A 27,983-nucleotide genomic window follows, 5' to 3' on the forward strand; every position below is an offset into this window, starting at 1 on the left:
CAAGTGACTGTGCCCCAGCTGCCATGTAGAAAATGTTCCTGTGCAGTCCACGTACAATCTGGAAGGAAAGCCTTGTGTATCCGCAGTTAATGATTTTGCATGATTGACCTGAACAGTCAAATTCAACTGTGGTTCCACAGACATTTCTTTTAGCGGAGAAGCAAATTCAGCAGTTCTTCCCTATCTCTGGCTGTAGAACCTCACAGAAAACTGAAATTAGGGAAATAACATGGACAGGAAATATTCCTCACTTTCAAAACTTACATTTAACTTCCAGTTTTGCCTCCAAAACCAATGTGTGATGAGCTGTGACTTTGATTAATCTAGTCAAATTTCTATAATCCAAACGACCCTGCTGGTTTATCTGAAAAACTACCTTACCTACCTGTAATTCAGTATTAAATTGTCTGATTTCTAGTAACCATCGAACTACAAGACCCTGATCTTACTGTACGTCTCCTGGTTGATCTTACTGCGCATCTTGTCTATCAGTCTCTGTGGCCACACACACCACAAGTGGACAGTGAGATAGAGGAGCCTTAACTTAAGGTTTTGGGTATCGGTCACAGCCACAGTCACCATGGCTACAATTGATGTCAGGCTGGATCCTGACTCAAAGCAGCTTTTTTTTTTTTTTTCCTTTATCACCTCTATTTTCTTAAGAAAGAAAAGAAGTGATGCTCAGGAACAGGCCCTGGGTTGAGGAGTAGTTAACAATGACGGATTGTTAACAGAACAACCATTCACTACATCAAAGTCTACAAATACAATAATCTGCCCTTAATCCTCTAAATCTGAGGAAAGAGAGCTCAACTGAAATGGAACTGAATGAGCTGTGCTGTTCATGTCAAGATTTAGCCCTGTATCTTTTTCTTCCTCTTATACAATTGTAAAAAACTTTCTATGAAGTTAATCTTTTTCCTGTTGTTCAGGTGTTTCTTCAATATTTTGGAGAAAGGGAAGGGATGAAAAAAAAATGTGAGAAACAATTCTTTCACGCTGCTTTGAATATTGAAGAGAAATTCAAATCAGGCATTGGAAAAATCTATGAGTTTGTAACTTTCGTCACCATCTCTGCTGAGGAAGGTGCTGGCAGAGTCAGGTTTGCTCTTCTCCATAGTAATGCCCAAACTACAGGCTGGGGGAACACAGTAGAGAGAATTAATCTGAGAAGAGATCCCAAACCAACTCAGATCTGGAGTCCGTAGTGCTGTGTCAGATGATACTAGTGTGCACATATCCAGTTCATAGCTCCTCATGCTGGTACTCCATGTCTATTGAATATTTTGGGCCAGTTTCTGATTACTGAAGGTAGGTTGTATTTAAGTAGGCATGACCTAAGATGATGGGGATTTGTAGATGGTCTTATAGCCTAACTACCTTCCTGCAGCCTCCATAGCAAAGCAAGCACTCCTGCTGGAGCAGCAGCAAGGCTTTGTGTTTGTCCCAGCACTCTGATGTGCTGGTCACAAGCACAACTCTCTCTCCCGTTCTTCAGGTACAAGCAACTGGAAGAAATGAATTAGGTTATTATCTGAAATGAGTCATAACGATTTGTTAGAAGTTTCAGTCAAACTGATCAAGTCAGGAGGCAGTAAGGAAGGTAAATAGACCAATGAGTCTGAGTAAGGTTAATATTTCAGTTCACATTAATTTCATCCTTCATATTTTATAGCAAAACAATACTTACGCAAACCTCTTAGGTTAAATTCTGCTGCCATGCTTATTCACACAAGGTACAAAATGCTCTTGAAGAAACAAAACAGCATTTCTGTAGCTTTTCCCTTTCCAGTACTTTATTTACTAATCTAACAAGTGCAAAAGCTCTGGAGATCAACTTTTCTTCTGCCCACAAACACTGTCTGTTGGCAATATTTTCAAGCACAGCAGGGGTTTAATAATCTTTCTTTTTCAAAATGACTTACAAGTAGATTTCACAAGAAATGAAAATCTTAGTGATATATTTGGATTGCCCTACTGGCTGAGAGCATGCTGAAATAAAAGCAGTGTAGCAAGGGTCAGTATTTCCAATGTGGAGAACTGCTGACTTTCTGATACAACAGATGCTTGAATCACCGCTACTGAATTACTTCTGTTTCTCTTACACAAGAGAATGTAGCCAGGAGCAGACCTTGGATGTGGTAAACTGTGCCTGCACAGGTGGCATCTGACAAGATTCCCAAAAAAGTCTACATTGGAGCATATTTGAGACACTGAAATAGCTCCCCATTTTTCACTAGATAGTGAACACTAGAAAATTTCTTTAATCACAGTAACGATTAAAGAAACCAAACATTTTCCAGAATTGGCCCCTGCATTTGCCTTCTAGGTGAAACAGAAGAGATGGTGATATTGGGCAACAAAAATAAGAGATGAACGTAAAAATAGAAGACCAGTGTCCTACAGTTGTAGGGCACAGTAGACCACAGTTTGGGAACATGAAAAATTAGAAGGAATAACTAGACATCATGTGGAAAATGAAAAAACTGTAATAAAAGCATATAATAATAGAAAAACATAAAGAACAAAACTGTGAGCAGGGTGAGGAGTCTGAAACTCTCAAAGTATCTGATTATTTTTTTGGGAATTTTATTTCTTCTTTCCAGGTCATTAATGGATCATTTGTGTCCATTTCAGATGTGCTCTAATAAAACAGTTTGTGTTTTTTTTAAGCACTTTTGTTTTGTTTTGTTTCTAAGAGACTGAAGATTGTCTGCTCCTTGTTGAGTATGAACAGAAGTAGCATCTGTTAACTTCACGAAAAGGTATACAAGTACAGATTTAAACCACAGGTCACCTTCGCAGGGATGCACAGATTCTTCCTTATCACTTTGTCTTCATGATACAGAAAACTATTCATTCTTCACTCACAAAGCCCTTACAAACATTACCTTCTCTTCATATCTCTGGGTTTTGTTTCAAAAATGCCATTTGACTTACAGTTTAAGAATTATATCTAGCACTACAAAAGATGATTAAAATAAATTTTGCAGGTACTTTATATATATGTATGTATGTGTGTTTGGATTAAGCCAGGTTTATTGCTGTGGACTTTTAGGTATAAAATTAAAAAGAAACAAAATATGTTAAAAATGTTTCAATGGGGAATGAAGCTAGCTCTTTCTCATTTATGTTTTCATAATAAAACCTGTACAAATAGAGATATCAGGTTTATTTTTACAACAACCATGGTCCTTCTCTCATGAGTGGCAGACACACAAATGATGTCAGTGTGTATGACTAACAACTAAAAATAAAGCAGATATTTTTGTACAGGCTATGTAATATCCTATTAATACAAGACCATTTTGTTTAGTTTACATTTTATTTGGACCTTGCCCATTCATAACTTTTTCTGAGCATTTTTTTTATATCATATACTGTGATCTATCGGCACTCATGCACTTTTCAGAGCTTTTAGAAAGAAAAGAAAAAAAAAGTCTACCTTGTATTCACTTGATAAAAGTGATTTTCATAAAGAGTTTATGAAATCGCCCCCCTCTGTGTCCCACCTTATTTTAGCAAGTTAAAAAAGAAAATCCATAAAAGCATTTCCTAATTTATCTCTTCCTATATGTTGTTCTGGATTGTTGTCCCTGTGGTAAATGCCTTACTACATCCTTACTGCAATCAGTTTCAAGGGACACTCAGCAATGAGAATCTCTCCATGGTCAGACTGAACAGGGGCCAGAATCTTTTGGGGAATTCTGATACAGGTCTGTATCCCTCCCACACAATCCAAGAAGCACTTGAAGTAGCATCGAGGTTTTAAAAAGAACAGTGCAGCTCTCAAGTTGGTATATGAAGGCTAAGACAAAGGTTTATTACTTTTTAAAAGTGAGGCTAGGGTGTTCCCAAACACAGCAATCAGCAAGTCACTAAACCTCAAACAGCTATGTGTACCCCCAAAATAAACAAAATGGTCTTTTATTAATAGGATATGTTGTGGCCTGTACAAAACCTCAGTGCTGATTGAACTATGGTCTTGCTAAGCAAGTCTCTAAATGACAGAAAATATACTGGATACTGAGTGGATCTTCTGGTCATAAAGGAGGATCTGATAGCCAGCACACGAGAAATACTGAGTTTTTTAAGAGCTCCAACACCTGTGCTTTTTGAACCTGGATTTTTGCCAAATATGGTAACTTTGAATTCTTCCTCCATACTGTTGTCCAACTGAGACCTTTTTAAAGCATCACCATCTTTTTAGCTGGACTCTTCATTCTCTACATGACCTTGTTGTGTGCATTCTGACATATTTTTTGTGACACCTGAGGAACTGGTAACACAAAATAGGGTTTGATCTGCTTCTGAAACTTGTTCCTTTGATTAGCAATGGGAGACTATGATGTGGTGTTCCAGCCTTTCTGTGCAAACAGCCTTAAATTACACTCAGAAAGACTTTATCCTTAGTAGCACTATTTTTTTTTCTATTTCCAAGCTTTTCCTAAAAGCACTGACATGTATAAAAAGTCTCACTAGACTTCACTGTATCAAAGTTCTATAAAATGTTCTAAAACAAGTGTGTCTACAAATGCTAGATCTCTGCAAGCTTTTAGTTCAATGTGCAAATCATGTATTTGAAGCTGAAACATCCCTGTAGGGATGATTTGATGTTAGATGGATATGTCCTGCTTTTTGTAACAGTAATAAATAATTTATAGTAACGTTCAATAAACATATATTTTCCCCACTTTCTAGTTCACCATTTTGACATTCTTTAGTTAGCATCCCCCCACAAAATCACTGGTTTCAAGTTTTGATCATCCTATCGTAAGAAGATCTGAAAAATGAACAAATTTCTTCCTGCATTGTTTTCCAGCTACTGTCACAGTAACTTAGAACAAAGGGCTCCTGAATTCGTTTATGTAAATATTAAACTCTTCATTGAAATTTAAATCCCTTGTTCATTGGATATTTTTATATATGTAATAAATTCCAATGTAAACAAGCAGCCCGGTAATGAATGTCTTTACAAACTTCGGCATCCTAAGCAATGTGTTATACTTTTTCCACTTTTGTCAGGGAACACATTTTCTGTCTTGCCATCCTCAAGAACTGCCTGGAGTCTCTGTTTTTTTTTATTCTGGTTACAAGAATCTATGGTCTATGTTGATCTTACATCCTCTTCATAAAGAAAAATATTACCACATCTTTAAAACCAGCAACTCAGTTGAACACAGTTGCATAGGGATGCAATGGCCCCCAAAGAGCCAACTATATTCATTATTTATTTGTTGGCATCTAGTAGAACCCTACTAACATGCCTGATACTGAAAGGTATTTTGTACCACTCATAACTCCACAAATTTAACCTTTAGTAGGAACCAGCAATTCTTTCTCATGGTATTAAATTTTCTGAGATTGTGCATAAGCAAAAAGTTATGGTGCATGCTTAAGTTTCACTTTTTTGTTGTCATTTTCTTTCTGCTATATGCAACAATTTTTCATTTTCTTGTAATTCACCAACATGCACCTTTCTCTACTGTTTTGTTTCTCTACCCTTTCAGTGTGAACAAACCCCATACAAGACGCCAGGCCTTCACATTTTCAGTATTCTTATGTAAAAGTTTGAAAGATCACATTTGCGTTCAATTTGCTTTATGTTTTGCATGACAGTTACTCATAATGTAACTTTACCTTTCTCTGGGTTGTACCTATTCTTTTGAAACTTGAAGGCTTTTGTGAAGTGATATTATGCATTACTTCTCTTGCATTTATTCTCATATACTGAATACTTACAAATTTGGTTCCCAAACCATACCAAGCATTCTCAATTTTGTTTGAATTTGAAGCCAGTTCTGTTTTCTTGTGAGTTGAACTTCATTTGATATTTGGCATTCCCAAGAAATTCTATAACTTAAAAGCTTTGATTGACTTTCTTAAGTTTACTCTAGCCTATATAATTCCCATTACTTGATAACTTCTATAATGTTTTATCAAATGTTCATATTGGCTCTTCCAAACTTTTTTTCCTTGTGCGCTGTTTTATTTTGCTCATAATCACTGCTTCCTACCAGATCAGAGCACAATCTCCCAGAAATGTTATCTTTTCAGCCCTGTAGCAGTCACCACCTCTCCTAAATTTAACCCTTCTCCTTCATCTTTGCATTTAAAATACATCTTGCATATGCTTTATCTTTAAAGTGCAGCACTCGAGATTTGCTCTATGCCTTCTGTAGACCTCAGTTAAAAAAAATTATTTAACCCTCAAATGCTTCAAGAATCAACCATTTCCAAAAATACAAAACAGAAAAAATGCTTTCTAATGGCTCCCTGATTATTCCTAACTACTACTCATAGGATCAGAAAGAAGAAATATTTTCCTTTGAAAGATTAGTTTCAGTTTCAGGAAAAAATTCATCTGTTTAACATTTTTATTTAGCATAATGAATTTATTCCCTTTTATTTGCCTTCTATAACAGTAATTATGTTTGTATAGATTGGGCAGAAAATCCTTTAATTCAAGTTTCAGCTGGATGTGCAATACCACAGATGAAACTGTGTTAACAACACACCCTTAGGAAGCTGAATCCTGTAAGCCACATTACCACTCTCTCAGTGTAAACCTGGAATTACTTATTGCCTGCAAAGTAATAACACAAACTTTGACCTTGATTTTAACATCTTGTTTGGAAAGTGCACCAGTAGCAAGAAACTGTATATGCACCACTATACTTTCTCCCTAGAATATTTACAACTAGACTCTATCTGCCTGCTTATCATAAGTCTTGGGAGGAGACTATTTCTATATAACCAATAAATTGTTCCTTGTGGAAAAGGCTTGAGACAGACTTGACCCTATCACTGTTTCCTTCCTGAGCCGCTTGGATACCAGATAAGTTTACAAAGTTTTGAAGCTCTGATATGTTATCTTTTTAAAATGACTACATAAGCCAATTACATGTTCTGTGTAAAATACTGCTATCTCTGCATAGATTTTTGAATTTTACTAATAGTTTGAAATCTCAGTTGAAATGATAGCCAAAAATGCATTGGTTACAAAGAAGAACTAGGAGTAAAATACCCTCTAAAGAAACAAATGCATAAAAGTATTTCTGTTGAACACAAGACAGACTTTTTTTCCTAAAATAGAAAAGAATGTTAAAATTTACGTCTATCAGAAGAGAGTACTTATTCGAAATTACTTACTTACTTACCTTTTACTCTATCTCCTTTGTGCAGATGAATTTCCCCTTCTCCTTGAGGTTGATATGGCTTTACGACAATAAAAAGTCTTCCAGGTACAGCACTATAAAGCTTGCGCTTTGGACCCTGATAATCCAAGGCAGACAGAGGATCCTTGTTGGCACTAGGACCGTAAACGGCACTGGAAATTGAAATTACATATATATATATATAAAAGGTTATTTAAAATGATCAAAGTTAATTATCTACCATCACATTGTTAGGATTATATTAAGCAGTGAATAGCATAATCATCTTCCAGTAAGACATCTAAACCTACAGAAAAAAAATACATGTTTTTCATCCTAAACACACTCTTTCAATTGTTGAAATCTTTCTGTCTGAAACATTATAAATATGCATCTGAACATCTGGCCTATAAAAGAAAACAAACAACACCAAAGTTTTTAGTTTTTCTACAAATTGAACTTGCACATTCCAGACCCAGATGAATTTTAAAATTTATCTGCAAACCATACATTACAAGAACCACAATTTATCAGAAACACTTTTAAGCATCAATATTTACAATTTTTGTTGGGAATGGGTATCTCTGTAACATTGCAATGTTAACTGAACAATTGAAACAACTGAATTATTGACTGAGCAGACTGAATACTTAAGTTACTTCATACTCTACTATGGACCAAATAATCAAATTACTTCATCACTCCAAGGCCTGCAGCTAAATGTTAGATTTGAATGTGCACAAAGCAAGGTCCTTATGGCTAAAGTATTCTCCAAAAGATCATTACTTATTTGTGGTAATCAATAGCTCTCACAATGAGAGCTCACAGAAATGAGATCATTATTAGAACTCCAGAAAAATGAGTGAATTGTCAAAAATAAAGCATGAGAAAGAGGGTGGAAATATTATAAATATTAGAAAGTGAAAAACTTATAGGATATATTACAAAAAAATTCCAATACCCTGCTATTTAACTTACAAGAAAAATGCAAAAACTTGAGGTCTTACACAAAGTCTAGAAATAGAAGTTAATTGTGAGAAAAAATATTCATAAAGATGTTGAAGAGTACCAAAAGAAGACAAGTAATTGGTGGTCAAGCACTGCAACACTCCATGTTATTTTAAGAAGAAAGAATTGAACTCAAATTGCTATAAACCAAATGAATTATGAAGGCTGGTGCTTACTGTTTTCAACCCTTCATTATTTTGTAACCAATCACCTACCAAAATAGGAGTCAGTGAGGTTCTCAATATAGGTAAAGAAGTTGTCTAGTAAGAACAAAACAAAACAAACACAAACATACACAAAAACCTCAAAACTAAAAATCATAGTGGATCTTTATCAGGAACACTTCCATTTTACTGCAGTAACTTCTTCACCGCTTGAAATAGTGTCTTTCTTTCACCTTGTCATGATTTTCTACTACTGTGAACAGGTGCTAGTAAAGATAAGCAGTCCTTAAATGTTTAAAAGTGAACTCTGGCTGCAAGTCTGTCAAGGAATTTGCATCAGAAACCTCAGCTGGCTCTCACAGTTGCATAAAGCAAGACAGCAAAAGACATTTAGTTTTCTGTTCTTTTGTTACATTCCTTTTTCATTCTAGGTGAAGAAACAGTCATAACTGCAAACAATCCAGATCAATAAAGTATTGCTAAACATCTGACTTCCACCAGTATCAAGTTGCATTTTCTGCTTAATGTGGTAGCAACTAGGTAGCAGCATTGTATTTACCTCCTATCACAGACTGTTCATTTTCTCTTACTGAAAGAGGAGGGGGGAATGGCACATTTAAGCTTTGCGTTGAAGTCATCTTCTCTCACAGGACAGACTTACTAAAGGATGTCATGGCTACAACATAGGAGTGATGACTTCTTTAAAAAGATCTTCTCTTTCCCTCTGCACCCCAGGCCTGGGCTCCCAGCCCAGCACATCCCATGCCATGAAGGAGCTGAAGGATGATGTGCAGATTTCAGAAGACGCGCAGATGTGCTTCCCTCTCACCCAGAAAGTGGCCACCCCAGACAGCTCAGCCCTGACTGAGTCTGTGCAGGCACTTCCTTTCACTAATCATGATGCTGGTTCCCAAGCCTCTCTCAGCCCCTCACAACACCAGTTTGGTGTGGAAAGCAGCAGCCTGGTGAGAAGATAAACACCTGAGTGACAGGCTGCAATGATCACAAGGACCCCTGCAGCACCACTCTCCGTCTCTTTCCTTTCCACCAGGCAAACAGCCTTCTGAAACCTCATTAACCCTCTGGTGATGCTAACCCCCAGCTGCACTCTGACCTTCTCTGTTACCCTGCCCCTTCTGCTGCTGCTGCTTCAAAATCCAATCTGTGGTGATGTCAAAAAGGTCTTTGTCAGCTAAGGGGAGCAACAGCTTCATGGTGATTGTATTATTTTCAAATAATAAGCAGAGACAGCAACAATTCCCACATTTAGCTGATAGTAAGTAGGTAGTCTTACAGTTAAATAAAATCTGTGAGGAAAGTGTCATGTAAGGTGCCATTCAGGGTTGCAAAACAGGCCTGCAGCAAGAAAAAGCACTGCCTGCAGGAAGAGATTGTATGTAAGATGGTTTTGGTTGACTTTACATATAGAGAGTTCCAGTTGTCTTCCGAGTGCTTTTGGGTGCTCTGGACATCTCTGAAACAAGTCTTGATGGAACTTATCACAGAGAGATCTTCAGCTGGACAGCTGTCTATGCACCTGTCATACTGACACATTAAGAGAAAGACCACCATTTCATCACCACAACATTTCAGGTAGGAAATTTGTTTCCACTATCATTCATGAAAGTTTTCAAAATCATGGGCTCACAGAAAGGGAAGAGGAAAGTGGCTAAATAAAGCCAGAGCAAATAAACATTACTCAAATATTTATTCAAAACTTTTTTTTTTTAATAATTTTTCCCTCCCTGAAAGAACTGTTTATACTCTAGGAATGCAGAAGCCTGTTATCCCAGGGATACTGATGTAAAGGTGCTTTAATTCCCTTCTAGCTAAAGCTGTCTCCGAGTGCAATGTAGATCCTCCCACTTTGGTGGCATCAGCGGTGCTCAGTAGAATATGAGGGCACTTATTCTGCAAAAACCATCTTGCAAAAACCTCCTCACCTAAGTGAAACTTCATTATGGACAACATGTTATTAAGCTGATATGGTTCTCTGTTAGGTGCCATCCAGATTATTACCAAATGAGTTTTTGACATTATTGTAACATATAGCACAGTAACAGTAGTTTGGTCTACTGAATGAAACTATTGGCTTAATTTTTTTGTTTGTTTGTTTCTTACAAAGCACCATATTTCCACTCCCAAGCAATATTGTTACCAGTGCATATAATTATTGTCAGTTTAGGCATCTACAGCCAAAGAGAGAATAAGAACATGCAAGGTATCTTTAACTACATTATAGAATCATTAAGGTTGGAAAAGACCTCCAAGATCATCTGATCCAACCAACACCCTACCACCAATATCCCCCACTAAACTATGTCCCTAAGCAACTCTAAGGTCCAACTCTTACTTAAACATCCCCAGGGATGGTGACTCCACCATCACCACCCTGGACAACCCGTTCCAATGCCTCACTAGTCTTTCTGAGAAGAAATGTCTCTTCATTTCCAACCTGAACTTTCCCTGGCGCAACTTGAGGCCATTCCCTCTAGTCCTATCACCAGTTATCTGCAAGAAGAGGCGGACCCCCAGCTCCCCACACCTTCCTTTCAGGTAGTTGTAGAAAGCAACAAGGTCTCCTCTGAGTCTCCTCCAGACTAAACACCCCCGGTTCCCTCAGCTGCTCCTCATGGGACTTGTGTTTCAGGCCCTTCACCAGCTTCGTAGCCCTTCTCTGGACAAAGAGAATTATAATGCAAGCAAAGATCCAGATACCTACAAATTACAAAGAAAAACCAGCAGTTGCATTGATTAACAACACTCTTGCTTTTTGTGCACTGACCAATGGATGATTTTGGGTATTAGGAAACAGGACAGACAAACCCGATATTTTAAATGACAATTGAATATAACATGTTTCATCAAAACATTTAATCTCTGATTCTCTCCATCAGTACCCAGCTCTGCCTCACTTCATTTTTCTAGCCCCGAGCTTTAACCCTTCTGGCTTATCATCCTCGTGCAGCTCCATCACTTGCACACTTGACAGATGCATTTCCCACATCCTCCTTAAAGAGAAGCTGTAATTACCTGTTCACAGGACAGTGGTTTCATAAAGCTGAAGCCCCCATTTGCGATCAAAACATAGACACAATCATCTACTTAATTATATTACTTGTAATATGTACATCACTCTAATTAGTCAGGATTTGCCCTCCAGTGGGACATAGCTGCAGGATATTTGCAGAGTGCCTGCTAAATCACATTTATAATTTGAGAGGAAAGAAAGCAGCAAAGTCCTAGGGAATGCAAAAACCCTGCATCTAGGATAATCATGAAAAGAGCCCCTGACACCTATCACCAACATCCCAAGAAGCTCCCTTTGCTCTCAGTCAGTCTCCTGTATAGCCCCACTTATTCCCCTCAGTTATTCCCTATGGTTTCCTCTTTGGTTCAGAACTCTTCTGCAGAAGAGAAACAGTCCTTGATTCATCATCCATAAGCAGATCCAACCCAGGTTTCAGGCATGACCAATAGTTTTCTCCAGGAACCAAGCATCTCAGAAATATTTTATGTGGCTATTAAATATAATTGTTATTTTAGCTATTAAAAGATCTCCTACTGTGCAAATATTTTAAATTCACCTGATGTGCCTGTGCTGCTGCCGTTTGGCATCCTCTCCCAACCTGTTTAGGGATGGTGACCGGCTTCGGGAGGATGGAGTGTAACTCCCCACAGTTTTTACAGTTCCATTAGGATTATTCTGCATCTGTTGAAGTAGATGAGGAGAAAGGCTGCGGTGGGAAGAGGCAGAAGAGGAGGCTGACCACTCAGGGAGGTTGTTGATGTTCAGATTGTTGTCACTGTTGGAACGAAGTAAGATACGGGGTGCTGCTAAGGTGCTTGGGGGTCTCCGCCTTCTGTTTGAGTAGGTAGGAGCCTCTCTAAAGGGCACTGTGTAGAGAAAGACATACAGAGTAATCACAGATGAATTTACCATTTATACATGCTTACAACCCCATAAAAAGATTTAGTAACATATGGCGTTGGTTTTTGTTTGTGTTTTTCAGAGACAGAAACTCTACCTTGCCTGAATATCTAATCAAATTCATTATCTTCAAAACATCATTAAAACTGAAAACAACTGGCCAATATTAAACTGTTTACTGGTTTTAATAAATAGTTGGGCAATGCTAGCAATGTGAGCATGCAGAGCAGTCTGAATTATGGTCTAGGTAAAGGGAAACACCTAATTATCACCTAGTTTGAGTGTCATACTGCTCATATTTACTCTATGCCCTCATTTTCAGTCAGAAAGCCAATGAATGTGGCTGATCAGTAGAAGTTTTGGTGCACAATCTCCCAACCTCCTTCTCCAATCAGCATCCAAGCTGGGAGAATTTTGTTCCATCTCAAATTCAGGCCTAACCTGAAATCTGTAGTGTTAACAGTCACCTTATCCCCATCTTCCAGGTTAAAAATCGAGGACATAGATTTTTCTCCTGGCAGAACTCTATTACACCACTATAATCCCTTGATATTCCTCTCTTTCTAATCTAGGCATTTCTACTGCATCTATTACTATTGTATATGGAGCATATTACCCCAGGGTAATACACTCACATTGTCACGTGCTGTGTCCCAGGGAGAGCACGACTGTATCCAAAGGCTGCAATATGCTAGTTAATGAAACAGTCATAACAGAAAACAAAAGCAAGGGCAATAAAAACCCAGTACAAACCAGAGGGCCTACCCTTTCATCGCTGTTATTAGTAGAGTGTTGCAGCCATACAAGAATTCAGAGAAGCAGACTACGTTTTCCAGATCTCCATTTCTCACTGTACTGGGTCAGTTACTTGCAAATGCAACTTAAAAGGAGGATTTCCTAATAAAAAGGCATCCAACTCACACTAGAAATGATAGCATTTCCTACTTATTTTATAAGGCAGTAAGCAATCTGACCCTGAAAACTTACACTTAGTCCAGTTCCCATTCATGCAACTACTCTCATAAATTCCAGTGGAACTCATGGGGTTGCAGGATTGATCCAAAGTGCAAGTATTTACATCTGAAAAGTCCCAATAGCATAACTAACAGAAGAGAGCCAGGCGTTATTCTGAGGTCTTTACTGAACTGTTGTAATTTTCAAAAATCTTATTTCAGTTGGGAAAGAAGCCTCACAGAGCATCACCTATATGTCTAAAGTGCCAGCAAGTGCCATTTGTAAAGTGTCACAAATGTCTGCACATTCAATGCCCTTCAAAACCACACAAAATAACAGAATTAGAATGTGTCTATCATCCTCTGCAAGTAAATAAATTCACAAAAATATGAATATACACAGGAATCAATCTGTCCTGCCTTGACAGATAGCTTTTAATTGGGAGGACACAGCAAAATTCAAGGTTCTAGAGCAAAATTGAAAGCATATTTATAACATAAAATAAAGGTGTAATTGCAAGTAGAAGATTAGTTTATATTTTTTCATCAGAATTCTTATATGATTAATTGTGATTCTGAGAATTTTAAAATAGCATCCTTCATATTTCTAAACTTTCTCTGGTAAATAGCTCAACAACGTCAGAACAACCAAACAAAAGAGAACAGTGTGCACGGGGAGGAAGGGCTTTAAATTCATTTCCATAATATGTTTGAAACAAAGCTGAAATAAGGGAAGTAGTCTTGAAAAGCTGCTAAAGGGGATAAAGCTTAGTAGTCCAATATTTGGGCTAGAGACTGGCAGAAACTGTATAATTTTCTGGATATTCCGAGTCTTTCATATTTTTGTAGGGTTACAAAGCAGTAAAGTATGTCTCTGAAAGTACCTTTGTGCTTCAAATGCCATGGTGAAAGCCACAGTTAGTATTAACTTAAAGAAAACTCACAGCACTTATTTCTAAAATTAACATACACAGGTCCTCTGATCAACGTATATGACATAGATGTGTTGTTTGTACATTTCTGGATGTCCAACAATAAGAATATGGCTCTGGAAATGATTTCATTGAAGACAAGAATCTTTTCTCAGGAACAACACAGCAGAACAGCTACTGTAATTTTCTTACAGGAGAAATCACACAAAACCAGAGAATGCACGGCAGATACAGGGCTGCTATCTGAAAGAGTAGCCTTGTTCCCTTCAGGTCACCAAAGTTTGCCTTAGACTTCAATAAAAATGGGCTCTGACCCTTAGACTTGAATTTTTCACCACTTTAAACTGCTAACATTCAAAGCAGGCTGCCAAGCCTTTAAGCTACAGCTCTATGAAACTAAAAACTGCCCATGGTTTTTGACCATTTGCTGTAAGCTCTGCAGCTGGTGGGATGCACAGTGGTGGCAGCAGGAGGGCAGGGTGCTCAGGACGGGGACAGGACAGTGGGGAGCTGCTGAGCACCTTCATGCCGGCAGGTTTGAAAAAGCACAGGACAGTGCATTCACTCCCAATGGAAAATAGTGTGTGTTTTGTATGTATGCACACTCTCCAGGTATCACATTAAATTAGCTCTTTTTCTGTTACACATCTGAAAGAGATTTTACATTTGGGAGTTAGTTTCTGATTTGCTATTAATGCTCTGTTCTTAAGGAGAGAATTACAAGCTAAATCAGCCCTTACTACAGAAAATAAACAGGAAAGGGGACAACTAATTACACCAATTGACGTGTGTCTAACAAATCTTTTATAGAAAGAGTTAAAAATAAGCATTTCCATGCCTAAAATGATTAATATTCCACCCAACTGTTTCTTTTCCCCAGCAATCTGCAAACTGTAAGTGGGTGGATATTTTTTTAGCTGCTCTTATAGTCATTATTTATATTATTTGCACAATAAAAAATAACTACAACACAAAATGATGGAATGCAAATGTCCACACTTTAAGCCCTGTTGGACACCATCACTTCCTAATATCTCAGTATGTTCACAACTGTAAGAATAACTGTTGCAAAACTTGTTTGGGAAAAACAGTTGATATAAAATGACATGAAAATGACTGAACTAATTTCATGCCCCTAAACTTTAAAATTATCATCTCTAAAAGCATGCCTGAAAGCATCATTTAATTCTTTCTCCAGCTCTCAGCATTCTTCTATTACTGGTATTTCATACATCTGAAGGGGTAATTCAGCAGCAGCCACTGACAAATATTCACTCAGGAAATTCCTTACGTGTCTTCAAATGATTTTCTTAGGGAACAAAACATTTCTATAACTACTTCAGAGAAAACCTTAAATGAATAAAGTCACATCCAGCCTTCATAAGCAGTTGCCTAAATGGATTGTCTAGCATAAAATAATTTTGAAAACGAAACTGCAGGAACTGATTAATTATAGAGTCACTAAGCCGATCATATTAAATGTACACAAGAAAACACCAGTCTGAAACATCAAAGTGTTCTGCTTGCATCGCTTACCTTCTTTCTTTGTGAAGGCATTTAACAAAGACTTCATTTTCCCTTTTACTTTAGCAGCAATCCCCTCATTATATAACCTTTGCTGGGAAGAAAGAGGAAAAAAAAAAGAAAAAAAAAAGAAAAAAAAAATAAAGCTACCCAATTTCTATGTGTTCGGGCTGCCTGCACCCTGACATGAGCAGCAGGTTTCTGGGCACTGTGTAATTGCCAGCATAGCCGGGCACACAGCGCCCGGCGCGCTGGTGACAAAGCCCACCCCACATCCTGTCTGTCAGCTGGGAGCCAACTGTGCATAGACTGGAGCCGCTCACACACACACACACACAGAAAAAAAAAAAAAAAAAAAAAAAAAAAAGGAAAAAAGAAAAAAACCACCCTGCTATCTCTCTCAGCATTAGTCATGTGAACGGCATCGCCACAGCCTCACTGGTGAAGCCCTGCTCTTTCTGGTGCTGCCTTGCTGCACCCCACATGCCGGGTGCTGGAGGTGGGGGCCAAAATTTGTGTTGAGAGAGGGGCAGGGGGAAGGATGCGCGGACACAGGGGCTTCGCAACCACCTGCTCCGGGCTGTGCTGCCAGTGAGAGGAAAGCCTTGGTAAAGCTGAGAGTGGCTTCACAAGTGCATCAGCTTGTAAACTTGCCTGGCTGACTCGTGGTGCTCAGAGGCACCCTTTTGCTTTTTGATGCTTTTTGCTCCCTTAGTGCGATGCTCAAAAGAGCCAATTTGAGGAAAAGTGTGAATCAAACCAGAACTCAGCAAGCCTCCTGCAAGGACGACAGTAAGACCATAGACAAAACTGACACTACGCAGAGTAACTGGAGCTGGCCTATATTCCAGCCTGAAACAGATGGGGTACCAGCACCAACAATTTTCCATTCCCCTTCATTGCAGCAATTACACCGAAATAAAACAGAATTTCTTTCTGCACAGAGCAAAAATAATAAAATTTGACTGAGTTGTTCCTCTAAATTTCATGCAAACGCCACAGAATAGATAAGGACATTGCATTTGCAGTTTTTAAAGTGCTAATTCTGCAACACATTCTGTAGGGAGCTATGGCAAGCACACTTGCAGGGGTAGAGCAAATCACTGACAGGCAGGAAGGAAGCAGGGGGCGGCGCTAGCAATCACACAAAATTTCAGCATAACTAGTTACACCTACGGAAAAAAAGATTCTGAAGAACAGGAAGTTCACTGTTTAAAAAATGAGTAACCCAAAGTAAAAACCTGTCCTCAAATAGTATGAACTATATAGCAGTTAATAAATATTTATTCCATCTCAGACACCTCTGCTGGCTGCTAATACTTCTATTTTGAAAATTTGGTCTTTTTCTAACTGAGAAAACTGCATCAAGAAAAACAGAAAATAAATGACTTAGATGGATTTAACCTCCATATGCACAATGATACCATATTTAACAGAAAACTGAAAAGAATTAGTAAGCAGAAATAAATTCAGTATTTTAAACTTCATTTAACATTTTGATGTTTACACAGCTCTTAATTTCTAATGAAAAGAATATTTCTCTAAATCAATATAATTTTATATTTTGTTTTAATGTATTTTTAAAAGACCCTGTGCTTATCAGGTGGTAATTTTACCAGTGGAAATGTTGGACACTAAATATAAAGTTAAACACCTGTATTTGACAATAATATATATATTTTTTTCTTAAAATAAGATGCAAAGCTTTCTATAAAGCAGCTTTGAACTGGTATTCACAAACTTATAAATACGTGGATATGTTAGCTCCCCATCAATATTGATTCCAGAACAAGAACTGCTCCACTAGGATAGCCGTGCCACTAATATGAATTATTACCCTTTCCAGTATCTCCATTCAATCCCTCTGATTCCATTTGGAGCTATGAGTGCCAAAGAAGCTATAATGATTAGTAATATTTCACATTTCCCTGGTGTTTTCTAACTAAACTTGGTCAACAGTATGTGAGGGCTGCTGAGGTCTGCACAAAAAACTCCGAATCTTGTAGTGCTCCCATTTCAATAGCCAGATGGAAACTGGCAGAAATTATTTTTATGATGGCAGCCCTCTGAAATGCTCAGGAAATACTGAAATCTCACTTTTTGCTTACTGATGGGGTTGAGAGCACTGTTCTGAGCACTACTGTAACACTCATGGGACAGAGATTTCCTAGGGTGTGCATCTTATACCAGTTTAACCCAGTGCAGGGAAATGCCCTTCATTGACTGCATGGAGCACAGATTGATCCCCGTACGCAGAGAATTACCTGCTGTGTCCTCAGAGAAAGTACAAAATCCCTGCCTCCATATGTTCAGTACAGTGTGTTGATACCCAGAATATCAATCACAGAAAACCATATAGACCAACATGAACTATCTATGGAGAGATGGGATCTCAGTGGTGCTTACATTGCTCCATGCAGAAAGTCCTGGGCATTTTACTACCAAGGTGCCACCGGCATAGAACCTGGGAGCCTGATCCTCAAACTGCATCTTGCTCCACATGGGTGTCAGTGTTTCAAACTATTGCTATCCTAAGTACCTAACTGTAACAATTAGGCTAGGAAAGTGTTAACTCAGTTGTGTTCATTCATGGCTGTTCATATATAGTAAAATAAAAACAGGCAGGCAACTGTAGTCAATCAAAATAAATCCCAGGGGGTACTTTTATTAGATTCTTGCTGGAGCTCCAGCATTTCATCATCTAGAGGTTTCTAATCAGTGTTATAAAAACATAAAAAATATTAAAGTCACTTGAAATTATTGAGTTTCATGGAAATTGTGGGAACTCTTTCCTATCTACACCATCAGATATATCACCTGATGAACGACCATTTTATTCCACTTAACCATCTTTCTTTTCCTTATCACAGGAAATATAATTTCTTCCTACATGGCAGAGCCTACTGCAATAAACACTATTGTACAATGGAAAAATATGACAATCAAGGAAGTCAGTGAACTATTTGCAGCTGCATTTTTTTCCCCCAATTTTCACTAATAGCTTATTAGAATTTACTTGTTTTAACTGAAGTCTGAAGAACTGAGCTGTGGTGTGGGGAAGTTAAAGAAATTATTCCAGCAACTTCCACCATTTCCAAAAAGATTTTGCTGCTTTATGATGGTAGTCTTGGTATTTACAAATGAAGATGCCTTACAAATACAAGCCAGGTAAGCCCTAATAAACTTTATTCCCCCACTTCTTCTGCAGGTGCTCAGGAAGACATCTGTGGGCTTTGTGTGGGGATGCCTCTGCAGAGGAAAGGTCCCCTTATGCAGAAATCAAAATGTGGGCTCCAAGGTTGACTTTGATTGCCATATTTTGTATGTTTGTAATATTGTGCTCACAATTTTTTATATGTGCTTCCAATAGCTTCCATATGCAAAATAGTGACACACATTTAGGCATTTTTCAAGGATCTATTTTGGGGCAATTAAATGTCATTAGGAAAAGTTAAAACATGATTTGTTTGATCGAATCTACATTCTTGCTTAATCTTCCCACTATCACACCAACAGCAATTGTTTATCAGATGATAGCAGAACACAGTTAAATTATCATGCTTTATTCTTTTTGGATTTTTTTTTTTTTTTGAGTTCTTACCAGAAAAAATCCCTTCAACTTGTATACACATCTAGGCTTTTGTTAAAAATACAGTTCTTCACACATATAAATAAATTTCTCTCCGCTATAAAATAGGCGTCCCTTATGCTAAACCACCAAGTGGAGAGTTAGACAAGAACAGCCAGATTCAAATATAGACTGTAAAGTACAAAAAGATTCAAATATAAGCTGTAAAGTACAGAAAGAAAAAAAAAAAAAAAAAGCTAGGTTGATACTGTTTCTAGATTACTTGCTTATCCCACAAAGCTATAGGGTGGTCAGGAGCACAGGCAGTGGTGACAGACTTGGAAGGAATCCATCTCAGAGGAACTAAAACAATTATTAAACAATTTTTTTGTTTGTTTTGCTTTGTTTTGTTTTGTGTTTTTTTTTTTGCAAAAGGTCCGAGTTTGCTCAGGATATTGCAGTTAGGCCAGCCCTGAGAAAAGAGTGTCTGAGCTCACACACATGTTGCTTGTAGAGCCCAGCCTTAGCTAACCTAACCTTAGTTTCCCTGTCACCACCAGTAGCATCTTTATGCCACCCAGCAGCGCTGCTTAGCAGCCTTCAGGCAGGCAGTCCAAGTCTGAAGGGTAGAATGGGGGCAGAAGACAGTGTGTAGGAAAGGACAGCAGAGGGATGGATCGGGAACAGATGGCAAGAGTTATCAATTAGAAGAAGAAAGAAAAACAGAATATAGCAGTGAAAGTTACACAGCCATGTGCCAGACTTCCCTTCCGTCACCTGGCATTTATATTACATTGCTGTCCCCAAACTTTGCTCTGTTTGACAAAGGCCAGTCTTGCTCTACTCTCACGAGGAGCCAAGCGAATTCGTGGAACTACATTAAAAAGCGACAAGAAGCATGTGGAAAGATTTTCAAATATCCAGCAAAATTCATAGCTGTGCACAAGGCTCAACGCTAGAGGCAAGACCATGCAGTAGAGTTAACTGGCTGCTGGGGTCTTCAGTCCTGCATAAAATACTTCGTGCAAGTCCTGCTATTGAAAGAATTTTAATTACTAAGCATGTGAGGTGCACGTGTTTGTGGGTACATTTCAAAGGAATTACAAAGTTGATGAATATACAGTTGCCACACTCAGATGAGCTTAAAATCATGGGAAACAAAAATCAATCCCTTTTTCTTACCATACTCACATGATTATAAATAAGCCTTCAGTAAGATTCACTGGGATTACAGCAGTAATGCAGGAATAACATTAAAGAGCTGCATGCTTCTACAGAAGGCAGGCGTGTTCACTGTGAGGCTTTAGTTTCAGATGCTTACACAACATCAAGAATATATTTAGATCATATAAAAATTGCTAAATATTGCTCAAAACTTGTAATGTGTCAGAGCAAATGTCTGAAATCTCTTTGATAGTCTAGAAGGTAATGGGTCCAGAAATTTTGATCCAAAAGAGCTTGAAAATCATGGGATTTCATTTTTTTTTATTTTTAATTTTTTTAATTATAAAGCTCAAAGCAGCAATATCTGCAAATTTTTGAAGCTCTGACTGCAGGGATACAGGTACACACACCAGAATTCACCTTAGAAGTGAAATAAAATCTCTGTCCCAAAGGATAAGAGGCTGCTTTGTAGCCCGGAGTTGTGTGAAAAATCTGGGTTGGGATGCAGAAAGACACAGAACTATGGAGGGTTAAAAGGTGGGAAAATTAAACATTGCTATTCCACAGGAAAGGCTGGAAGTGGGAAGGAAACAATGGCCAGTAATGGGGGAAATGTCTTGCAAGTAGTAGCTTAAAGAGAGAGAGAAGTAAAGGCAACAAGAGAAATGTACAATAGCTGAAGCAGAATTTGAAAATGATTGAAATCTATCAGCAATGTCAAAGAAAGAAACATATTTGAATAAAGTATGTATGGCTCACTTTCATTTTATCATGTACAGTCATATAAAGAAAAGGCACTTACCTAAATAAAAACCTGTATTTTACATAGTTCTGTTTCTGCAGAATGTTCTCCTCAATCCTGAGGTGTAGAATAGAGAGGCCAGCTCTGAGCTGCCAGGTGACAAAAGTTTCTAAAGGCTTTATACTCTCAGAGTACTCACAGCTCCCCATTTCTTTACACTTGTTTGGGTTGAAAGGAACATCAAATCTTGCTCAGAGTAACACAAATAACTGCAACAAATATTTGTATCCATCTTCCATAAATTTGTACACCCATATAAGAAATAGTTTTCTCTGCTGTTTGCAAAGACCTTTCCACTGTAATATGGCTAAGGGAAAAAAAAAAATCTTAAAAAGTAAATAGTTCTTGCAAAACCTTTCCAAAACAGCAGTGGGTGATTTAGAGTAGATGAAATAGGAAATTAGGAAACTACTTGGTTTAACTGATTAGGTTACATTTTGCTGACATTTCTTTAAATATGGACTGTCCTGACTACAAAGTCTGTTTTCAGCAGCAAGTAGAACTCACCCAGAGTTACTCACTTCTACAGAGCAGCGGACTATCAGTAACCAGCTACCTAGGTATGCTGTTGAAGCAAGTGATCAACAGCCTGTAGAGCATCTGGACAGAAAGATCTATTTAGCTCAGATTATTCAAGTTGCATTATTTTACCTCCAACAATAAGATAGAAAATATAAATCAAAAATAATTACAACCCACAACAAATTCTCATGCTCTTTAAATAAGTTGGTGAAAGGAGGGTGCAATTTTCTCAACTAATAAACTGGGAAATCTAGTCCTGATGCAGCACCACTCAGAAACATTGAATTACACCACAAAGTTCATTCTTTGCATTATGAACACATTCTATAATGGCTGATACACATGGGCCTCGGAAGCAGTACACAGATTTGTGGGCTGTGGTTTCATGTTGCAGAGGAGAACAAAGAAAAATGAATCTGTACAAGATGCTTAGAAAAACAAATGGACCAATATTGGATAGCATGCTGCGTCTGTGTTCTGGTGTTGAACAGAAAACAATCTAATTTTGCCTTTGTGTAACTTTCCTCCTACCAAAAGCTCTCAACAAATTCCTTAAATCATTATGTTGTTCCAGGCTTTATTCAGTGATTTGATTTCACTGCTTTAATCTAAGTGTGAACCTCTTTAGTAAATAGTGGGACAAAGCATCTGTGCTTCCAAAAGTGTTGGTGGATCATGTCAGTTTTATTTAGAATAACACCATTTTCATAACTGAAAAGTGTATATTGCTCTCAATGGAGAAAAAAAAAAATCTCACAGAAGTTAAAAAACATATATATAGCCAAAGTGGTCAAATAGTGTGCCACTGCTATATGCATTGTCCTTGTACAATTCATACAGACAACAGTAATTACTGGGGCAGGGTGGATTGAGTAAACATATTTGTACTATTTTATGTGTCAGTCAGTTGGGTCTGATTCTCCAGGCTTCCTACCTTTTGGCACTATTCCTCCAGCACATCAGATATGAAATGCATCCACTCTGCTCTGACAACATTTTACAGTATCTTTGCATAAATCTAAATGGTAACACAAGGTGCATAAGGATGGAGAATTAGCCTGCAATTAATTCCAGCTTGATAGCCCATCACTGGCTCAAGCATTTCTTAGACATACAGTTATTCCCAATTTACTGCAGGGCACATGACAGAAAAAACAAGCCATGACATTAAAGTTCATGCATGACTGTGAACTAGTCCAAGGCAGGAGTTATAAGAGAACAGCAAGAAAAAAAATACACAATATCCTCTTATAGCTGTAGCTCCTCCCTCTTCTTAAATCTTGATGTCCTTCACTGCTATTTTTCAACCTCATTTTCCCCCTCTCTTCATGGCTAAAGTTGTCTTTCATTGCTTCTATCACCAGTTTAAGAATAGCCTGCCTGCCCTACAGAGCCAATAAATGGTCTGTAAGAATCTATCAGGAGAGATTTCTAGAAGATATCACATCATGGCAGTTACATAAAATTAGCAATGAAGTTAAATGGACAGAGGTAGAATGGTTGGAGGGCAAGAAAACAGCACTGAAGTAGCCCACCCAGATGAGGAGATTTATAGGAGGTCACATTGCATAAAAGCCTAATAAGAGTGGAATATATCACCCCATCTTCATACAGCAAAGTTTGATTGTGGAATACAGGAGGGAACAATCAAGCAATTAATGTGACATTGTTCTATCTTTTTAATACCTTATTGCACTTTGAGGGTAACATTTTCATTGATAAAATAATACATTGTTTTACTGAGGAGACCTCAGAACCGTGAAGACTTTTCGCTATACTGGTTGGCTTCCCACAGGTGCACATTTCTTTCTTGTGTATATAATGACAAATACTTGCATTACCACTTTCATTCTTGTTTTGCAGTAGAGAAGCAAAAGGAGGCCTTTTTTTTTTTTTTTTTTTTTTTTTTCCTGGAAGAGCTATTACCAATAAAACTACAAATTAAGTGCAGGGAGAACTAAATTTTTGGCTCTGCAGCCTCCCTTAAAGTCCATTAATCTGCAAGGAATGTACTAAGAATTTAAGGACCAAATACGATTGGGGGTCATTAGTGTAGAAGAAGCCAGAGAGACCTCTACATCCCGTGGACTTGCATTAACAATCAAAAAAGCAGGAATTATTTACATATATTTAGGAGTAGTTTCTGAAATGTGGAGTTAGGGAAAAACATCATTACTGAACCCTGAATGTTCTACACTTTTTTTTTGCACTTTTTTTTTTTTTTTTTAGGTTTACACTACCTAGTCCAAGCTGTCTCCAAGAATTCCTCATTTACTCTTATTGTCATCATTTCAGTTTCAAAGTGGACCTAGCACTACAAGCAGGGAGTAGGTTATATTTAGCTTTTGAGATGATGCACATTTGGGTTACCTGAGTACAAAGTCTTCCACTGCCAGCTTCCTTTTGTCTTCTATGCTACAGATAGTAGTTATGCCATGCAAGTATTCACCCCTCAAAATATCTTTTCTAAATAGAGGAAAACAAGCTCTATCTAAAGTCATGTCATCAAGAAGGATCTTTGAAAAATAAAACCCAATAATTTAAGCTGATAATTGTCTCACTATCCTTAGTTCCATTTAGACATTTGGTGTTAAGAGGAAACTAAAACATAGCTGACTTATTCATTAAAATAACAGCATTTAAAATTATATTAGTAGCCTACATTTCTCTGTCTCAAAAATAACTGTTAATGAATCATGCCGGTCTAAATAAGAAAGGATAAAAAAAGAATGTATCCGCTATAGCAGGGGGTTATCTTTGTACAAATATGTAGGTGTAGCATTTGTAATGTTCTCAGTGGTTAATCCCATTGAGAAAGGAGGGCTTGCTCATTGAAGCTCATGAATACACTTTTGAGGTGTATTAATAAAGTGATATTAGCAATACTATGCCTACTTCTAATTCAAGACATTTTCCCTTGCATTTTAAAATGTTTGAAAATGTTGAGGTAAGCCTTTTCTTTCTTTCTTTCCCATTGTAACCTTGATTTGGCCTGCAGGTTAAGTTTTGAGATGGTGCACCAATAGCTGAGTTTAGGAGATTTTCTGTAACAAGGATATTAAAAAGGACTCTTGTTTATACAGATTAGTAAGTCAGAGCCGACAAGACTAAAAGAATAAAAGTGCAAGCTTTAAACCCATTACCAAAAATTAATCTCGTGTACATACTATTTCAGAAATATTGCCCCTTATTCTTACATTTCTGGCAGCAGTGGTGGATGTAGCTACATGATATTCATTAATTCAGCAGAAAATGCATGGCTGACATCCAAGACATTACTATGAAAATAGAAGTTCTGGATATTATTTGGCAGTCACACCCCCGGACATCAAGAGTACTACAATAAAATTTGACTTCCATGTTCAAGTTTCAAAATAACTCTGCTTTCTTCCGGACAAGAAGTGATGCAAATAAAACTAGTAGGAAAAGGCAATGCAAGTCTCTAAAAAAGAATGGAGTCAGAGAAAGGAGAGTAATTGCATAAATAAGCAAATTGCATATCTTGTTCTCTACTAAGCCATGGCATTTCAGATGCATATCCTTGATGTTTCAGAATAATTTCAGACTGCGTGGTTAGCAGAGAAATCATTTTGCATGCTGGTATTACCTGTACATATGTGAAACTACTGTATGCATCCACACTTTCATTACAGGAAGGACCAAGTGGCACTAAACACCTAGGATCACAGAATCATAGAGTCAAAGAACATTCTGAGTTGGGAAGGACCCACAAGGATCATTGAGTCCAGCTCCTTGGTCACTGCAGATGTTGCAGGGGCATAACTGAATTGGAACATGCCTTGAGGAATCCTTAAAAGCACATCTAAACTAAGCTAATGATGATTGTACTCATACATGTATATTTAAGGACATAATTTCATGTATGAGAACCATGAATAATATGTCTTTATATATATATATATATATATATAAGCATGAAGAATATACTGTGCATCAAAAGATAAATAGTATGGAATCAGACAGAACAGATACAGTAACATGAAACATGTATTTAGGATATTACAGTAGAAAACTTCACCTGAAAAGTGAATTCAAATTTCTTGCAATATTCATTTGTTTACTAAGGCTTGTAATAGAGACCTAAAATGAAAGAAGGATCCAGCCCTGAGCCAGGGGGCACCGGACTCAGTTTCACCAAAAGCTTGTAGTGCAGCAGTCCTGCAAGCAGCCTCCAGCTACTTTTGCTGCAGAGGAGCCACTGCTTCTGAACCACCTAGAGGGTACCAGAGCCTCCAGGAAGCCTCTGTCACAAGTAGCCAAAGACAACTCACACTCCCATGCTGTGCAAGTCAGCCTTTCCATCAGAGGTCAGGAAAGGAATCAGCAGCCTAAGATCCCTCCCTCAGCCAGACAGCAGCAGGTGTTGGAAGGGTGAGAGAACAGAAAAAGAATAAATGGAAAACTATGAATTTGGGGAACATTTTATGGAAACACTGCAAGAGTAAATTTTCAATTAATTCTTAATATTTCCTGTTCTAGAATTTGGCAACAAATTTAGAAATGACACAATCTAAATTCCCACGGATATGACCATGCTTTCCTTTACATTAGGAAGCTGCAAGCAACATCAAAGGAATTACCAACAGTAAAGAAGAAGGAGAAATAAATGGGACTCACAGGACACCTTTGAGTTCAAGAAATGAAGTATGAATGGCAATGGAATAACTGGAAGATAGGAAGAAAATACAGAGAAATTCCAGTGAATCTGGGAGATATAGTCTGAAACAGACTTTCAGTGAAGAAAATGAAAATGGATTACTGCTTTAAGATACTTAGGAATGACAGTTTAACATCTCAGGAAAGGGTATGCTATGTAATATACAACCAAGAAAACAACAAATTTGGATGCTGCACATTACTTGGAGGAGTGAAGTGATATTAAGCAACTCCTACAGCCTCTTAAACCATACCTGTAATATGAATTCCTGAATACCAGGCCCCTGTTTAACATAAAGATTTATGAAACACACAGCAGGGAAGAGCAATGCAGAAAACAATTAGGATGCAGAAGTGACTAATTAGTTTTATAAATTTATGTAGGAAATATTGTAACAGGTAAATGCTCTGAGCAAGATCCTATACCACACACAGTCAAAAGTTTCAATATTGGCTTAATTTGGAAGAGATGTCTTATTCTAGTTTGTTAATTAATAAACAGGAAGAAAATAATAATAATAAAAAAAGCTTAAATTATAGTCCCAATAAAAATGGTACATATTTTGCCATGGACTCTAGTGGGACCAAAGTTTCATTCAAGAAATAAAGGAATGTTTGAATGATGCAAAACACAGGACCAATACAGAGCAACAGAAACAACCCTAAGGAAGTTAACTAAAAGAATAGAACAGTACAAGCATAGAAAGTATTTGAAGATTATAAAAAAAAAAAAAAAAAAAAAAAAAGTGTAAATGACTTTCCTTCTCTTCTCGTTCCATTCCTCTGAACAATCATAGTTTGCAGCTTTTTCTAAGCATGCAACCAGAAGGAGCAAAGAAAGGGGATGCAGCCCTGGTCCGCTACAGCCAGACAGCTGGAAGTCGCTCTCCACAGCCCATCACGCTCGCAAGTCACATCTCAACCTGAAAGCTCTAAGGAGCAGTTCATCCCTACCTCTAGTGTTGTTCCATATCACATCACAACCCAAACTTAGCAGAATAAATAGAGAAACAAGTTGCTTCTTTGATCCATGAAGGAACTGGAATATCTGTGGAGCAGAAGTGACAAGTTTCACAGCTGTGGACAGAAACCTCTGTGAAGCATACTCCCCAGAGCAAAACTGCAGCAGAACAACCCAATGAGTCCTCTATTTCACTATTCAAATATGGTCAATATTTCAGTAGGTGAAGTTAAAAATATTAACTAAGAATTTATTTTAACTAGTTGTTCACTGTTCCATTACCAAAAACAATAGACAAGGTTTTCTTTTACATAGTAATTTTATTTTCAGCTTGTGTGATTAAGACACTTAGTATTTACAGTTTGTCTGGATTTTTAGAAGAGATTGTGTGAACATTTCTGATCATTAACTGACAGGAATGGATTGCCTTATCTGACAATATGTAATGCTAGTGGTAAGCAACATCATAAAGGAAATACAGATTATTTCTCCTTAAAATCATATTACTCTGTCTTGGCAATTTTAGATTGGAGTTATTGGATTTATTTCAGAATCTTACTAATTAAGCCTTACCAACTGATTTGAACTTTCATCTGTGCTTCTTAAAGGGCTGAACTGTC

At 37.6% G+C, this 27,983-nt stretch overlaps 1 protein-coding gene across 8 annotated transcripts in view; it reads right to left on the bottom strand.

Annotated features, from left to right (window-relative positions):
• The window catches only part of SHANK2 (SH3 and multiple ankyrin repeat domains 2), a 352,365-nt gene that overhangs the window by 211,519 nt on the left and 112,863 nt on the right, over positions 1-27,983 (bottom strand). For 7 of the 8 annotated variants that reach the window (XM_068684610.1, XM_068684601.1, XM_068684603.1 and 4 more), the window contains 2 exons: positions 11,917-12,226; positions 7,161-7,330 (listed from right to left, as the gene is read on the bottom strand). In XM_068684610.1, coding sequence (XP_068540711.1) covers positions 7,161-7,330; positions 11,917-12,226 — 480 coding nt within the window. Of the gene's footprint in view, positions 1-7,160; positions 7,331-11,916; positions 12,227-15,681; positions 15,922-27,983 lie in introns of those variants that run through there. The other variant, XM_068684605.1, reaches the window with a different exon arrangement.

Source organism: Anas acuta, chromosome 5 (assembly GCF_963932015.1).
Source record: "Anas acuta chromosome 5, bAnaAcu1.1, whole genome shotgun sequence".
Classification (NCBI taxonomy): domain Eukaryota; kingdom Metazoa; phylum Chordata; class Aves; order Anseriformes; family Anatidae; genus Anas; species Anas acuta.